This window comes from Vidua chalybeata, chromosome 2 (genome assembly GCF_026979565.1).
Source record: "Vidua chalybeata isolate OUT-0048 chromosome 2, bVidCha1 merged haplotype, whole genome shotgun sequence".
Lineage (NCBI taxonomy): Eukaryota > Metazoa > Chordata > Aves > Passeriformes > Viduidae > Vidua > Vidua chalybeata.
This window is the reverse complement of record NC_071531.1, coordinates 11,589,594-11,607,650: the sequence shown is the minus strand read 5'-3', so window position 1 is coordinate 11,607,650 and position 18,057 is coordinate 11,589,594. Positions and strand designations below refer to the sequence as shown.

Here is an 18,057-nt window from a genome sequence, read left to right as displayed (position 1 = left end):
GTTTTCAAGCCAAAGGGATCCTGGAGTAACCCTGATGCTTATCAGAGCTATCATTCATCAAAATTGATGCTTACCTTTATGCTGCAATATATTTGAACATATTTTTGAGTTCTGCCCTTCTACATAAAACTCCCATGTTTCAGATATTTTGACTTTAGGAGAAATGAGCTAATTCATTTTTTGATTTAAATATACATAAAACATAGAAAACTTCTGTTTATTGTTCTACTTTTGATAGCATAGCTTTCATTTCTGGGGCAATTTACATTTCAATATACATGTATGTATGCATTTGATTAACAGCTGTACTAACATCATTGGTATTTTGTGACATGTTTAAAAATTATCTATTTAGAAAATTATTTAATAAAATAACAGGAAACTTGGTAACTTAATGTGAACCCTTAAAAAAGGTGCAAATAAATTCTTAAGGACCAAATATTCTGCTGTCAACACATTTTATAATAACAATAACGATATTGTCACTAACACCAATGAGCAGGAAATTGCAACATGGAAAAATCTGCAGATTGAAGACTTTAGGGCTTCTGCTATTGTTCTTAATAGTACCAAGATTATCTCATACATTTCAAACTGCAGATGAAGGAAGCAGAATATAATATGAGGGGTTCAAAGTGTCACTTGAGTGTCTTGCACAGTTGAAAAAAAACACTTTCCTTGGGTGTTTTCTTTGGTGTCACTTGAGTGTCTTGCACAGTTGAAAAAAAACACTTTCCTTGGGTATTTTCTTTGGTGTACTACAGTTTTTGCTCTTAAAGACCTCAACATTTCAGTGTTGCTCTTCATCATTCAGAAACTGGAAATTGAAATATTTATGAGTTATTTTTATCCTCAAAATAAAAGAGGAAAGAAGAAAAAAAATTATATAGAAAGCCTCAGTATTTTGGAGTAGCAATTGCTGATGCATAATTACAATGGAAGATTTCCCATAACAAGCTCTGTTAAAAAATAAACAACTCCTAAGTGGCTCAAGAAGAAAAAGACTTTTCTGATTTTTATGTGCTTTTAGCCCCTCCTCACAATACAGTCTTTTTTATGACACTTATAATTACTGTATCCCAAAATTTTATCTGGCATTTTTGATAGATTTTTATATTTCTTTTGTTTGTAGTAGCTCCAAAATGGGTTAGCTTAGGAGATAAATATTTCTGTTTTTTTTTTTTCTTGAACACACACAAAAACACCTTTGATAATATCTAGGATTTAAGGAATTTATATTGATACATTATCTATATGTTTATAATTATTTATATACCGATGTGAACATAATGCTTACATAGTGTCAACAAAATCATGGTTGAAATATATTAGAATGGGGGAAAAACTGGTAGATAAAAGGAAATTAAAACTTCAGAGAAAACCTGGTAGAAGAAATACTGCTGTAAACCTGAAGTTTAAGAAAATAAAAGTTGTACTTCAAATTATTTAGGAAGATGCTGAAACTGATTAGACATTTTGTGTGCATTTGCTTTGGATTATAGAAAGTTTCAGAAAATTATTAGAAAACAGTATTACCAGAATATGAAACATTCAAAAGTAGTTATGATTACACTCACAAACTGACTACTTTTGCCACAACATGCTGTGATTTTGAAGTCTTTAGATTAAATAGCAAAGAAAATACAGTGAACACTTTATAAAAAAAATAGTCTTAGAGAGAAACCTGATGGGATCTTTTCCAGGAGAATGACGAAGTGAGCAGAGTAGAGCATTTATAAAGAGAGGCAGAGAAAGACTCAGATAGGAAAACAAGGGATACTGGGAAGAAATTAGTAACTTGTCAAGATTGTTACCCTGTATGGTCTTTGAGAACTGGCTGATGGTCTTTGCTTTAAAATGAATATATTGATACCTTGTCTGCTATCACAAATGTAGTGTCAAGTTAGTCACACTCTAGTGCCTAAAGATGATTGTGGAAAACACAAAGGCTCAGTGAGGGGTTAGAGAAGCAGAGATGGATAATAAATCCTCATGATCTGTAAGCAGAAAACCACCCAATCATTTGGAGGTGTTCCCTCCTGTAGGGGTCTTTGGACTGAAGAGGGTGTGGGGCTTCCTCTGGGATGCAGGGAGGAAAAGCACTTTTTGTTTATGTAAAAAAATATTGCTGAATTATCTTTTAAAGTGATTCTGAGGATGCATGAATCTTATTTAGGGGAAGGACCAGAGGTACAGAGAGACTAATGTACGGGAAAGAAATGGAGTAGAATATAAAAGGCAAGAGGATAGATAGTAGGAAAAGGAGATAAAATGCTGTTCAGTGTAAATATGGTGATGGTAGGGACTGTAGTTTGAGTTATATAATTTGCCACATTTTCTTATTAAATGGCAGTTCAGTTCAGTTCAGTTCAGTTCAGTTCAGTTCAGTTCAGTTCTCCATGTGGATGTGCTGCCTTCACTAAGCAGGGGTTGGTGCATGCTAGTGAGCTTTGAGCTGGCCTGGCTGGGGAGCAAGGCAAGTTGTCTGAGGACCAGCTGGCGGGGACTGCAAATCTCATGTGCCAGTGCCAGCAGCTGGGGCAAGCAGTGGTCCTGGGCCAGCTCCTGGGATGAGAGGCTAAAGGCAGTTGCTGGAAGCACCCACACTGAGTGTTTGTGTATGTGTGTATTCTACTAGCTGACTTCAACTTGATCAGCTGGAGAGGAGGCACTGGGCTGGGTCAGCTCTGCAGTTCATTATTTCAGCAAGCACAGGGCATCTGTGTAGGTGTGTGTGTGTGAGCAGCCCTGTGAGCTCGTGTGTGTGTGTGTGTGTGTGTGAGCAGCCCTGTGAGCTCGTGTGTGTGTGTGTGTGTGTGTGTGTGTGTGTGTGTGTGTGAGCAGCCCTGTGAGCTCGTGTGTGTGTGTGTGTGTGTGTGTGTGTGAGCAGCCCTGTGAGCTCGTGTGTGTGTGTGTGTGTGTGTGTGTGTGAGCAGCCCTGTGAGCTTGTGTGTGTGTGTGTGTGTGTGTGTGTGTGTGTGTGCAGCCCTGTGAGCGCGTGTGTGTGTGTGTGTGTGTGTGTGTGTGTGTGTGTGTGAGCAGCCCTGTGAGCTCGTGTGTGTGTGTGTGTGTGTGTGTGTGTGTGTGTGTGTGTGTGCGGCCCTGTGAGCTCGTGTGTGTGTGTGTGTGTGTGTGTGTGTGTGTGAGCAGCCCTGTGAGCTCGTGTGTGTGTGTGTGTGTGTGTGTGTGTGTGTGCCCACCTGTGGGTACCTGAGCTTAGCCTGGCTGTTGGATGAACCTGCAGCCTCTCCTCATCCCTTTGGTTGCTGGGTTCACCTGACTCTAACAAAGACATCAAGAGCATAAGCAGAAGTCGTGTTTCTGAACAAATGTCAAAAAAATAGCTATTTAATTCAAATTACTCTGAATATTAAAATACTTGCAAATTAATTCATCCATGAAAAATGTGACAAACTGTTTAATCAATACAGGAATTCAAATGTTCTCTTTTTTCTTTCCCAATATGAAGAAAAAAAAAATGTGACTGAAATAGATTGCAGAAACAAAAATAGAAACCAGAAAATGTGGTACATAAATGACAATATAGGTTTTTTCTACTCATAAATAGTTCATATATTCATTCATTCTCTACCTATTGTAAAACTGGTGGCAGGGTTTTGAGCCAAAGTGTATTTATAAATGGAATTGAACTTTTTTATATAGCTATGCCTATATTTAGATAGTGGGGAATTTGTGGATGAAGCTAGGTGATAAAGAACAGCAGATGATTAAGCTGCCAGCACCAGCCCAGCTGGAAGCTGTGTCCTACTATAGGAGGAAGCAGCCAGACAAGCCAAAGCGGAGATTCTGCATTTCTGACAAATGAAGTGGACTTTTCTGTGAATCTACTACCAAGAAAAAATATGTCTGCAAGAGAGGTGTCTGCTACTGTCCCTCCTGCATCTGTGCTGTATAAAGACTCTGGCACATAAATGTTACATCATAGTTCAACTGATAAAGAAGTGACTTTCAATTATCCGAAATGTATTTAAACTTGTTCAGCTTACCTTTTATGTTTGAGGTATGAATTAAAGTGTATAAAGCAAACCTCATTTTTGTGAAATGAAAATAGCTTACACAAGCATACTTGATTTAGGTGAAATTATTCAAAGCTTCTGTGTAGAAAGCTTTCATACATTCATTTTGTTGCTGTTTATATGACTTTGGATTTTCATGTCTGGATGTTCTGGGTGATTCATGCTTCTAAGGATGACATGTAGCAGCAAGCTTGAAAGCTAAATCAAGAAATGAAAATATATAGCAATAGTGTCTGGCACCTGCCTGGGTCTTATCCTCACATTGTTTGTTTGGGCAGCCAGTGCTTTTGAAACATTTTCATTTGTCACATCAGAGTTGTTTACCTTGGTGGTAGATAATAATATGGAACAAATAATAGTATAATTTCATATACTTGCTGAATATATACTGACTTTTATCTCTGCTGAATTCTCAAATGTGTTGTGTTGTACTTAGGTCAGTCGCTGGAGATGGAAATGTGACGTTAGGAGCAAAAGTCCACGGGTATTGGTTTTATGCTGAGGAAAACAAGAATTAATTTATTTGGGGTTCCTGTAGAAGAAAGGAATAAATAATTCTTTAGGATGGAGTCTCAACTCATGCTTTGAAAGCCTTACAACAAAGAGTATGTCCTTCTGGCTGTCCCAGCCTTTTTAATAAAATATATCCAAAGATCCTCAAATAATGTTGACCTGAAATGGCTCACTGAGTTCTTTTATCTTCTCTGTAAAGATTATTGTTTTTCTACAATTTCCTTTCACTGTATAGACATAAAGATGGTGTTTAGTACAATTAAGGGCAGAAATGCAAACTGGACAGAAGCTCTGGAGGCTGAACTGAGAACACTTTCAAAGCTGGGCAGTTAGTAGCTCGTGTGGGTGAAGTCCTTGCTTGCCCATGTTTGTCTTCAGGGATGCTGTTGATATGAACATAGTGCAAATACTGGTTTATATTGCCTGAGCTTCCATAACTCTCATCTTCAGCTACTGCCTGAAGGGTATCAGGAGCACATTTTAGAGCTTAAAATTAGAGTGAAATAAAAATATTTATTATGTCTTTACCGATCACACTGGGACAATTTTGGAAATTGTTTTGAGGTAAAGCTGTTTTTATGAACACAGTCAAAAATGGTTAAAAGCTAAGCTTCCTGTGTACTTTATGGTCCTCAAATGAGGGACAAATCCAAATTCTGAATATCCCTTTGTTTATTGATTTGTTCCTTCAAATCCTGCTGCCTTTGGAAATTCAGGACTTGCTCTGAGGTCTTCAGTTGTATAAATTTCATAAAAATTCTTGCACATTTCTAAATTTCTACTTTAGTAGCAGCAGTAGCAACTTTTCCAAAGACTGACTTTTCTACAGAAAGTTTCTGCTTTCTTTTGAGTTCTGGCTCAACCTGCACACATCACTGCTCTTACTGAGATGTCATACTACTGTCTTCCTTTTAATCCTGTGACTGGTAAGGAAGACTGACTGATATCTGAATTGTTTCTTCTTAGGAAAGTAGGTGTAAAACAAGCATAACTAAAACTGTAGGAGCTGGAGTTTTTTTGGGAGGGAGTTTTTTCAGTTTTTTGCGGGGAGGGGTTTGGTTTTCTTGTTTCTTTGTTTTGTTTTGTTTATTTTAACAAATGTACGAGTCATAATTCTAGGAATTATTTAGGTTTTTTAAATTCAGAATTGTCATTAAATCCCATTAGAGAATTTTTGGGAGTCTGGAAAAGTGTCGTCAGTATGCTAGGAAACAGCCTTGAACCTAATAAATGTGATGTTTTTTTATGTATTCCCATTTTTACTGGGTAGATATGGGAAAGAGTTATGGAGAGATTTTCAAGGGAATCTTATTCATGTGCAAATGTCGTTCTTCTAATATCTATAATAAATGTTGTAATTGTTAGATATCTTGGTCCATATCTAGCATTAATGAGTAACTTTTCTATTAAGAAAATAACAGATATAACTCTGCAATAACTCATGCAGAGTTAACAACAGATAAATATCTAATCATTTGGAGACAAGACAGATGTCTTCATGGGATAGTCTTTATGCATCTGCTGGACAGCTGAACAGAAAACTAACTTAGGATTTGAGACTGAATGACAGGATCTGTCTTTATCTGAGAACTGTGTGAGTTCATCAAGCAAAGAGAGGGAACAAGGGAGAAGCCATTTAGCAGCACTGTATTTTCAATGTTTTCAATTTTAGTACTATAAAAGAAGGCATTTGCAAAAAGGATGATTTGGTGATAAAGACATTTCAGTATTTGTTGACCTTCTAAGTCATCGGGATGTAGTAACACTCAATTGTTCCTGAACACAGAAGCACAGCTGCTGGAGCAGGCTCCAAAAAGTCTGCATTTTTTCTATTCATTCTCATACCAGCCCTATTTTTTTTTTTTCGTCCTTTTTATATAATACTTGGAAAAAGTTCTTGTGTTTTTTTTTGTTTTTTTTTTTTTGTTGTTGTTGTTTAATTGTTCCACTCCATCCTCAGTGAGTGAAAAACCACCTGAGAAAACAGATGTTCCATGAACAAAAACATATAAAACTTTGAAGAAAATGACTTGGGGGTTCTGGTGAAAACCAAGTTGAACATGAACCAGCAATGTGCCCCTGCAACAAAAAAAGGTGAATGTTGAACTGTGCTCTATTAGTATTGCCAGCACACCAGGGGAGGTGGCCCTCTTTACTCAGCACTGGTGAGGCCACTGGAGTACAGTGTCCAATTCCAGACTTGCTGGTGCAAGAGAAACATGGAGAGAGTCCAATGAAGAAGCATGAAGACGATAAAGGAGCTGGAGCATTTCTGCTGTGAGCACAGGCTGACAGAGCTGGGACTCTTTACCCTGGAGAAGGCACAGAGAATCTCGCTGACAGATATACATTTCTGAAGGGAGGGTGCCTACAGGATGGAGCCAGGCTCTTTTCAGTGTTGCCTGGTTACAGGACCAGAGACAATGGGCACAAACTGCAACACAGAATATTCCATTTGAACATCAGGAAACACTTTTCACCAAGAGGGCAACTGAACACTGGAACAGGTTGCCCAGGATGGTTGTGGAGTCTCCACTCTTGTCAACATTCAAAAGTGGTCTGAACATGCTCCTGGGCAAGCAGATCTAAGTGGCTCTTCTTGATTGGGGGGGTTGGACAAGATGACACGCAGAGTTCACTTCTGATCTCAAACATTTTGTGATTGTGTGATTCTATAAATGAAAGAAATGAGAGGAATAATGTAACTCTACTAGCTTCTAATTTTCGAGAGAAGTATTTCTGCTATTCTGGCATATGGTGCAAAGAAGGGTATAAAAATTACTCTTCAGGATCATTGGTTCCCAAGAAAAAGCAAGTGCCATCGCCTCCTGTATTGAGGACATAGTATGCCTCAAGGCATTTCATGCTATGGTATTATCTCCCTGCTGCAGTTTGTTGAAAGCTAAAGGGATTTTCATCTGTAAGGGTACACTTTTGCACAGCTCTTCATACTTCTATCTTCTCTGGGAATATGCATTGATCTGCTGCAGTGAAAATGTTCAGTATCATTCTGACACATCTCCATTCTAGCACTTCATGACTCACTGGACCAAAATTTCTTCACTAATGATCCTGGGAAGCCTTACTGAAATGAGGAGCTAATTTAGCACTAAATTTGTAACTAGCACTAAGATATCAAATGTGCAATTAAATTCAGACTAGTAGCAATCTCTATTTTATTCACTCTATATGCCCTGTGCAGTACAATGCTTTTTTTTGATTTACTACTATCCTTTTTAACTACCTCTAACATTTTTACCTGCAGTCCATAAGTACCCGATACCAAATATTTTAATAGAAAGTTATTTTTAAAATCAAACTTTTCTCATACTAAATAACATAAAGGTATACTATTAGTATGTTTTTAAAATATTTATAGTGACTTTCTTGAATCACATACCTCTAGTATTATTTTTACAATCATTGGAATCCCCAGCATACACATATGACTGGTTTATAGACACGTATGTATAGACATATAGACACATTTTCTCTGTAAGAAATCTTTAACTTCAAATAAATTTTATTTAGATTTATATTCATATACTCTAGGAGTGCAGACAGAGTTACATTATAGGAATATTTTTGTATACCTGTACAGTGAGATTATGGATTTTTTTTCTTTTAATGTATCTGAAAGGAAGCTTTAATGTGAGAGAAAATGTTTGATGGGGAAATTAGGAAAATTAGTTAATTTTATGTAATTTTGCCTTCCATGTAATTGCCAGTACAAGTTCATAATTAAGGTTATTGTCTTAATTTTTTTTGAGTGTTTTGTACTAAGAAAGTGAAGTTTTATTAAAGTGTGGAAAACAGTATCAGATTGATTCCAGTTCTTATAAATAAATGTTTCACTTTTTGACTTTAAAAAAGATAGTGATCATACAGAAAAATCGGTAACACAAACATTTACACCTTTTTTTCTAGTTTAGCCAAAAAAAGAAGCCTTAGGGTATTATAAGGATGAGAAAATTAAATCCCCTTTGTAAAGGCTAATTTAATTTAATTTTAATTTTTCAGAACATCAATAAAAGGCCTTTCACATCAGTCACTAGCTCCCTATTACACAAGGAAAGCATTATTCTAAGGCATTTAGACTTTGCATTTTGACTTTCTCTTTTGACAGGTTTGGAGTGAAGGGGAAACTCAGGATGGCAGTGTGTACCACTTATGTCAGAAAAAGATAAAATGTGAAGGTTTGGCTTCCAAGGATGGAAGCAGGCATTAAAACTAAACAATATTTCCTGGTGTGTCTAACTGAAACCTATTGAAACAAGTATCTTGCAGAGTATTGATATTCAAATAGTCCTGGAGGCTCATGTGCACTGGGTTATTTCATAGTATCATGCACATAATTAGGTGACCCTTGAGGGAAGAAATCAGTGCTTATGTAATTCAATTGAGGTCAAAAGTAGTTTCCAAACTGGGTTGGCCCCCCAGGGTATGGAAGCAGGAGATAATTTCTAAGGCACAGAGCAAAATTCCAGCTGGCTTCTGTCCATCTCCCTTCACTTTTCTTCTCTTTTCCCCATGCCTGAAGCACTGCCCCAGCACTTGCATCTCTGTTGGCTCTGGAAGCTTTGTGGGAAAAGCAGTCTGTGATTCCAGATATCAGAACCAGCAAGTGTGGAAGTCAGCCATTCCAGAGCTTGGGAAAAAAAAAAAAAAAAAAAACCACACCAAAAAAACCCAAAAAAAACAAACAAACAAACAAACAAACAAACAAAAACCCAAAAACAAAACAAAACAAAACAAAAAAAAAAAAACAAATAGCAAACAAAACCCAAATCCAATAAAAGGAAATGCTGCATATAAAGTTTGTGAACTGCTGTCCTGAATGAATGCTGCAGAAGCCACTGCGGGGGGCAGCGACCTGCTGGGGCCATCAGATCCTGCCACTGAGGGGACCTCAGTGCACGAGAGTAATCCTGGCTGCCCCAGGGAGCCCTGGCCTTCCTCCCTCACCACGTGCCCAAGGACTCAGGAGTGTCCTCAAAAAACCCTGCTGCTACTATGTAGAGGCTTTAAAAATTTTTGTGTGAAAGTTTAAAAGCTCACAAAGAGCCTTTGGAGCCACAGGCCAAGAGCATGAGTAGATTATCAATAATGTGTTTTTGTTTCTGTCTTGAATGAATTCTTTTCTCTCCAGCTTTCAGGCATCCAAATAACAGTAATAGAGGTTACTTGGACTGAAAAAGGACAAAATTGTGTTTGCAAAATCATGAAAATAACTAATTAATGAAGTCAACAAAAGTTTTCTCCAGAAATGTGGTGAGCCATTTATAAAAAGTGGATATGGACATCACTGGCTAAGTTCTCTTATTAAAATTTAAAATAAAACCGCACAGAAAATATTTTTCTCTGACTTTCTTTTAAATGTCCAGTTCTGAAGGAGTTGGAAATAAAGTTACTTTTCCAACTCAGTTGGAAATGAAGTTACTTTCCAACTTTGTATGATGCAGAGAAACATAAGAGAGATTTTCTGGCTTCCTGTTTGCTCTCCAGTTTGTTTACTCTGTAAATAGTATAATGGCAAAGCACTTGAGTGGACAAGTAACAGGAAGAGTCCCACTTTCCCTTCTGTCATGAATAGGGATGATGAGGGATGCTGCCTGGACAGTACTGAGCTGTATAAATCCATCACTGAGCTCTCTCTGGTGAGGCTGGAGACTGACAAATACCAGAGGTCTTTTCCTGAGGAAAAAAAAAAGCAGTTTTGTAAGCATAAATACATCTGGCCTATTTCAGAGATATATTCATAAAGAAACCATGCATTAAGTGCTTAATTCTCAAAGCAACTCCTTTAAATGTAGATGGGAATATTGTAAAAGCTAAAGCTTAGAGAAGCTATTCTTAGTCTGTGTGTGTTCTCTTGTCAATTTTCCCCCTTATGTCTCCTCTTTTCCTTTTTCTCTAACAAGTTACCTGTTCATTTAACTTTGTTTTCAAATAAATTTGATTTAAATGGGTTTGGTGTCTTAAATAAAAAACACCAAACAGCTTTATTCTTCCTCTTATTGTATTTTGTACTTTAAGATCTCATTTTAGCACTTGAAAATCTATTGAATAGCAGACAAAAATGAAAACCTTCACTTATATATACAAAAAGGTTCTTGCTAACTTTATACTTTGAACATTTGGGACTGGTCAGATTAGGGAAAAATTAATTCAATAATTTGTCACTCTTCTTATCACCATATTCAGGAAAAAATAAAGACAAACAAACAGATCACATGAAACAAAATGTATCATGTGATAAGTGAGTTAAAGGACAGTTTGGGAAAACAGTTTTTGGGGAAAAAAATCCCCAAAAACCAAACAAAACCCAAATCCAGTAAAAGGGAATCCGGCATTTGAAGTTTCTGAACTGCTGTCCTGAAGCCACTGCAGGGGCAGTGATCTGCTGGGGCTAACTGGCTAACATCAATTTTTAAAATTCCTTAAACTCGTGTCATAGGATTTTTCTTTTGTTTTATTTGTTACTTCTCTGGTCCCTCAAGAGACATAGGGAAAACTTTTTTACTTCTAACACCTGATAATTTTTTACCCTCTGCCGTATGTGCATGCTCCAGAGGGCTCTGCTGCCTGCTATTTTTCCTTCTGCCTCAGAGGTTTGACATCTACTGTATCCTTCATGCTCTAGCTGTAACCAGCAAACTCCACCCCTCTTTCTTCTTTTTCCTCTTCTTCTTTTTCTTCTTCATTCCTACCTGGGGACTTCTTAATTTTCTTTCTCTCTTTCTGTACTGTGAGCCCATTATCTTGGTTTTCTTACCTCATACTGTTTATGTTGCTCTGCCTTCTGTACCCGCCTCTTTTAGTTTTGTTTCATCCCAACAGCCTTGGTTTGTGACAGAGAGCATGAGATGAGTCAGACTGACAGTGCAGTTAGTATTTAGATTTGAAATAAGGAAGTCTGTGTCATCAGTGGGCATCTGGAATTGTGAGGTTTTTTATAATACTTTGAGCTTTTTAAAGAAAATTATGTTAGGCAGCTCAACTGACAAAAATCCACCCAAAATTTTTCAGTACCTTGTATCTGACAGTTCAGAAATATCCACTTCAAACAATGAATTTAAACATTCTGAAATATTTCCAAAATTCTTCTCTTATGGAGCAGAAAGCCTTAGCTGCATCTGTTGAAGGATCTGCTGTTGCGATGGAAACTTGGATGTGCCTCAGATGAAATTCTGTCTCTGGCAATTGACATTGTTACTGTTGCAGAACAAAGTTCTTTAGAAGATCAAAACATTTAATCATAATTTTTGCAAAATTCACTCCAAATACTGAAGGATGCCTATGCAAAAATTTTACTAACCTTGCTTCTTCAGAGACTGGGAAGACAATAAACTGTCCTTCCTTGTTTTCCCCCTGCCATGTCCTTCTAGAAATATTTAAATAATGAGATTCAGTAACATGAACTAAACATGATGCTTAAACATACAGAAAGGAATTAAAGAGAATATTTAACTGTGAAATTGTACAGATAAACAGCTCCCTATATACTGCTCCCTGTCATCCTATAACAGGACACTCCCATCTAGTTAGTTTCCTCTTAAACCTCAGAGTTTGATGAATTGTTCAGAACCTGTTTCCAAGGGATGATTCTTCCAAGAACAAAGAAAAAGCATTTTACCAATTTGGAAAAACAGAATTAAGTGAACTTTTTATGATATTTTTCAAGACAGATGATAAAAAACCAAATAAATAAAATATTCCAAGTAACACCTTAATGGAGAAATATTTTACACTAATGCATAATTTACACTAATGAAAAAATATTCTTTTAAAAGTGAGTGATTTTCAATTGCATGTACAGGTAAGAATGAGAATTGGCTCTTTACCAGCTTAAATGCAGCAAGAGTGATCCATATTCAGTGGATCCTCTCTTTGACTTGCATAAAGCTTAAACAACCTTATTTGCTTTATACAGCCAGATTCTCAAACATGGAAACAAATTATACTGACTTCTTCATTATTAGGAAATAATTTTGTGTTTGTTTTCCTTACAAGTCCATAAATTAGATCAACAGTTAAGGGTCATTCTGTTCAAAAATTTACGTTTGTAAGACTATTCTCTAACTTGATAGTTACTTACAGGGTTACATTTTCTGTAGAAAATTGGACTCTAGAGTTTTTTGAAAAAAATGTTCTTATTATTTATCCCTAAAGTATTTCTATCCCCTCCTATTGAACAGAAAAAGAAAAAAGATATCAAGAAATTGATCTTTGAGATTCTGCCATGTCTGATACACACTATAGTCCATTATAAATAAGCAATCAGCTCATAGAGGATGAGAATGGTGATAAGGAGGTGAATGCTTCCTCAGTGCTCTCTGCAGGATCCTCTGTCAGCAGGCCAGGGGTAAAATGAACTTACAGAACAGTAGGAGAGAAATCTTACACCATCAGACTGTGCTCCTGGGGAGTACTCAACTTTATTCACTCATTTGCTCCCCACCTGGAAACTCAAATCAAAAAAAAAAAAAAAAAAGTCATTTCGAGCAGTTTTGTCTTTTTGCCTGATTGAATCATACAGTGGAATGTGGGAAGGCAGACAAAGTTCTCTAGTTTCTGCCTGCCTTGCTTATCAGCATCCAGAAGCAGATGTAGCAACAAGTTTCAGGAGAGAACACAAGCTCATGAAGTCTGTAGGTAATGCAAAACATTTTTTCCTGGGAGTATGGGCATTGAATGCTACAGTGAACAAACTGGCAGTGCCTTGGATTGAAACATCCTTCATTCTATAATTAATCACAAGATTATTTTTAATTAACATCTGTAAAATGTTGCCATTTCTGGTCGAAGGCATACTCAGGGCTGATGAATATGTGGCACTTGGTGTGTTGCTTGAGTTCCAATTTATTAGACTTTTCTTTCTATTTTTATTGCATTACAGAAACTCAACTTACTGTATGAAAGTGTCCATTTCGCTGACGGTGGGTGAAAATGACACTGGACTCTGCTACAATTCAAAGATGAAATATTTTGAAAAAGCTGAACTTAGCAAAAGCAAGGAAATCTCATGTCCTGAAATTGAGGATTTTTTATTTCCATTTAGGGAGCCTGAAATTCTGTGGTATAAGGTAAGGAATGCAAGACATTTATACTTTCAAATATATATTATGCTATGTTCTTATGATTCTCCTGATCGAAATGTGTTAAGATGCTTTTTTCAAGAAAAGACAACAGAACCAATGGTAGAAAAGAATTGACTAATTGAGAAATTGAAATGCTTCGAACTGTAGGAGAAATCTATGTATGCTTTACCTGAATAAACAGCTTAATTTTGCATCATAAAATTCAGCAAATACTACCAAAATTTCAATTTCTACGTATATACTTAAAGTTATGTTTGCAAATATAATTTCATTGTTTTTATCAATAACTATTTCAGTATTGTGTTATGCTTTCTAGATCATTACTTAAGGGCCAAGTTCTTGCAAGTAGTGTTGCCTGTGGACAGTGCAGTAGAATTATGGTATACAAGACTGTATTACCTAAAAAGTAAAATTTTGTGGCCTGGAAAGATAATGTCCAAATTAACTGATAGCACATCTAAGATAGGAGAAGTCTAGCCAAGTATTTGCTCATTTTCATCTTGGATTTTGTCTCTTTAAAAATACTTTTTTAGATTAAGAATGCATCTTTTCTAGGTACAGAGAGTTTTGATTCTAAGATTGTTTTAGAAAGTCATATAGCATCCTCATTTCTCCTCATTCTCATCTTCTGTTTCTCTGCATTTTTAAATTATAATCATTTTTAAAAAATTGAATTAAAAAAATAATTATCCTCTGCAGCCTGAGCTGCTTGTAATACAAAAGTCATAGATTGAAGACATAAATGTAATGCTAAATAAGTAAATTAAATATGAACAACTCAGCAAACTAATGTCAAAAAGAACCCACCAAAGTAATCAACTACCTTTTCTAGACAGAGGCATAAATATGAAATCAGGTGATAAAATTAGTTTTAACCAACATCTAAATAGACTGGATTTTTACATATTTAGTTTATATACATATATAACTAGCCTGGGCTCCAGACTAACCACCTTTACTTTGGGCAGCATTGTCCAGAGTGGTCCATTTTAAGTGTAAGAACACAATCCCTGAAGTTTTATATTCTCTTTAAACAGGAATGCAAGTCAAAAACATGGAGATCAAGTATTGTGTTTAAAAAGGACACGCTTGTCATTCGGGAAGTTAGAGAGGATGACATTGGAAATTACACCTGTGAGCTAAAATATGGATTCTTTGTTGTCAGAAGAACTACGGAGTTGACAGTTACAGGTAATTACAGGCTCTTTCTATCTCCTATAAAAAAAAAAAAAAAAAACACTGAGTATTGTGGTTCAAGTTGTGTGGTTTTGAGTAATGCCATTTGCACACATCTTTGCTGTGTGTCTAGGTATGAATGGTTGATACATTAAAACTGTCTTGAATACTCCACAGTGGTATCTGTAATACCTTGGCAAGTCTGAGTTTTGTTCTGTTTGAAAAGCTTGTGGGCAGCAGTTTTTTTTCTTTTTTTTTTCCTTTTTTTTTTTTTTTTTTTTTTTTTTTTTTTTTTTTTTTTTTTTTTTTTGAGTGGAAAATATGGTCAAGGAACTGGTAAATTCAGAAAGTGTGACCTCTTACAGGGAAAAAAAGTCATTATGCCTATCATACTCTGTCATGTGATTAAATTACTTGGGTCATAAACATACCTGTAGCAATAACTCTATGGTACGAGCTCTAATTGTCTTTGGACATGAGAACAGCTGTAGCCACAACCCAAGAGCAGTAGCTCTTTCCCAGTGAGACCATTTAAAGTGTTATGCAGTGCATGATGAGGGACAGGAGCATTTTTCCTGTTATTCTCTCCCCACCTTCTCTAGTTTATAGCTCAAGAACTTCCTGAACTCAATCGTCATGTGCTATGGTTACCAATTAATCTATTTCACATTAGTCTGATTATTTTTTAAATCTATTTAGTCTTGGCTTTGAAAATATTTTGAACTATTAAGTTCCACATAGTAACTATGTAATATGAATAAACTCTATAATTCAGCAAACAGCAATTGCATAAGATGCATTTAATATAACGTGCTTTTAAAACTACCATATCAATATTTAAAATCCATTATGAATGAAAGCAAAATATATACTGTAATAGTAATGTCCACAGCAGCGGAACAATGTGAAGAATGGTCCATTGAATTTTGAATTCCTCACCAGACCTCTAACCTTCATTTTACAATTATGTAAAACATGTAGCTGAACATACATGTAAGGTAAAAAATGGGCTTTTACAATTATAGGATTAAAATGGTAAGAAGGGGTGCATCATGATCTATGTAATGCTGAGTAGTTTCATGATACATTTCCTAAAAGAAGGCAGAATGAGGATTTTCCTGGCAAATTAGAGGTGAATTAGATCTATATGGTTGACAAACAGGCTTGTATGTATAAGTTCTTACACCTTCAAAATATCTAGTAAACCAAGAAAAGTCTTCCAGAATAATTATGTGGGTTGTTCTTGATCCTTTTTTTTTGTAACTAATATATAACTCTGAGGCAACTAGTAACATACTTAAGTATTAGGTTGAATTGCAACAGTTTTCTTTAATGGTGAAAATTTTGTTTGCTCATTCATATCCCATTTTCCCTTCACATTAACAGAAATTATGGTCAATCAGGGAATGCAATTTTCCACTGCTGGATATGTCTGGAAATCATATTGTTTATGTTGTTTTGGGAGATTCAAGTAATCAATCATATTTATTTAAACTCAATAACCAGGATCTCTTTGTTGTTGTACAACATTGATTTATTTGGTCAGTACAGATGGGCAATTACTGTCGAGTGATTAACCTCACAATAAACATACATATACTCTGTTTGATTGACTCTGATATAAAGAAAGAAGAGAAAGATTCTTCAAGTGTATGATTTATACCAGAATAATGTCAATTATCTTTAGCAATATTTGATACCTGGATTTCAAAAGTACATATTTACTGCATCTTTAAGTAATCCCTTCTGGTTTTTTTGGCTGGTGCTCCACTGCGCAGCAGTATTTTACCAGGCTCAGACTGACAGAAAAGAAAAAGAAAAAAAGCATGTTACTATTTGTAGGAATAGTTTAAAAAAAATATAATTCATCACTTGTAGTGTAGGTAGGAGTTCAGTATTTAATGTTTAACTAGACAAAGACAGAAAGAGACTTGGCTGATTTTGATGTGCTAAAAATGAATGAATTCATGGGGAGGGAACTATTTGATTTCCACCTCTGCAAACCCCAGCAGATTTAAGGACAACCTCCAAATTAGTAGACTCCTTTAGTAGTACAGTAGATCTTCCTATTATCTTTATAATATTATATGAATAAACAGAACAAGCAGATAGATTTACTCATAGTACTAATTTTTGTTACACCTGTTCCTCACCATTTCTTCCTTCTGGGCAACTGTGGACAGTCAGCACTTAAGGATTCCCTTCTTTTTCCCACGCAATGATTTTTTTCAGAATTGCTTGTCTCCTTTAGGGAAACCTGCTGCTCTTACAGACCATTAACTGTAGATGCAATTATAAACATGTTCTTTTCAATATTGGTGTTGTATATTCTTGTTATAACCTCCGTGCTTTACACCTTAAACATCTGTGTGCCTCATAGTGAAGCATGCAATGGCTCGTATTCTGACTTATCATTAAAGTTGAAAAATAAGAAGGGAATCCACACATTTAGAAAAAGATCAAACTCATTTAATAGGTAGTATCCATCTCATCTAAGTATAGTAGTTGAAAACCCCTAAGCCATGGAAGAAGATAATTTCCTTTCTGTTTAAAAAATGATAAAAAATAATTTCCTCTTCTTAGCTTAAATTATAAGCACTCAATGTCACCTTGAGTATACCTTTAGAGTACACCTTTAGAGTAGCAACTAATTCATGGCTCACTTTTTTGTTTGTTGTTTTGGGGTTTTTTGGGTCTTTTTTCCTTTGATCTTAATGGAAACTTTTTCAATTTTTTTTAAGATCTGTATCTCGCACTGAAAAAATATAAGTGATTTGAATCAATTTCTTTATTGTTCTGAGATGGAACCTAGAAATTCCCTGTTTTGCAAAACAAAAACTATATACTGATTATTTTAGCTTGTAACTAATCAAAATATTCACATAAAAAGCATAATTGGTAGGGTTTTTTTTTTTGTTTTGGTTATGCAATTACACATTCTACAATGTCCTGCAATGTACAAAGTCGTTTACAAAGGCTTTTACAGTTCAGATTAGTAGGTTTTCTTTTATATGTGGAATTTTAATTAAGGCATTCCTGCTGTCTCTGACATAATTAATTAAGAATGTTTTTACTATTGGTAAAGAATCCTATTAGAAAAGTATAGTGTTCATTTAGTCACAGTTCACAACATGGGTCAAAAATAATTTCCTTAAGTGATTTTTTTGTTTTGTTTTGTTTTTTGTTTTATTTTTACATATAGTACTAAGACATTTGCAAACTCTTTCTGT

The 18,057-nt window shown here is 35.6% G+C and overlaps 1 protein-coding gene across 1 annotated transcript in view; it reads left to right on the top strand.

The window, feature by feature from the left end:
- The window catches only part of IL1RAPL1 (interleukin 1 receptor accessory protein like 1), a 670,743-nt gene that overhangs the window by 397,892 nt on the left and 254,794 nt on the right, over window positions 1-18,057 (top strand). The window contains exons 4-5 of the mRNA XM_053934082.1: window positions 13,450-13,636; window positions 14,689-14,842. Coding sequence (XP_053790057.1) covers window positions 13,450-13,636; window positions 14,689-14,842 — 341 coding nt within the window. The remainder of the gene's footprint in view (window positions 1-13,449; window positions 13,637-14,688; window positions 14,843-18,057) is intronic.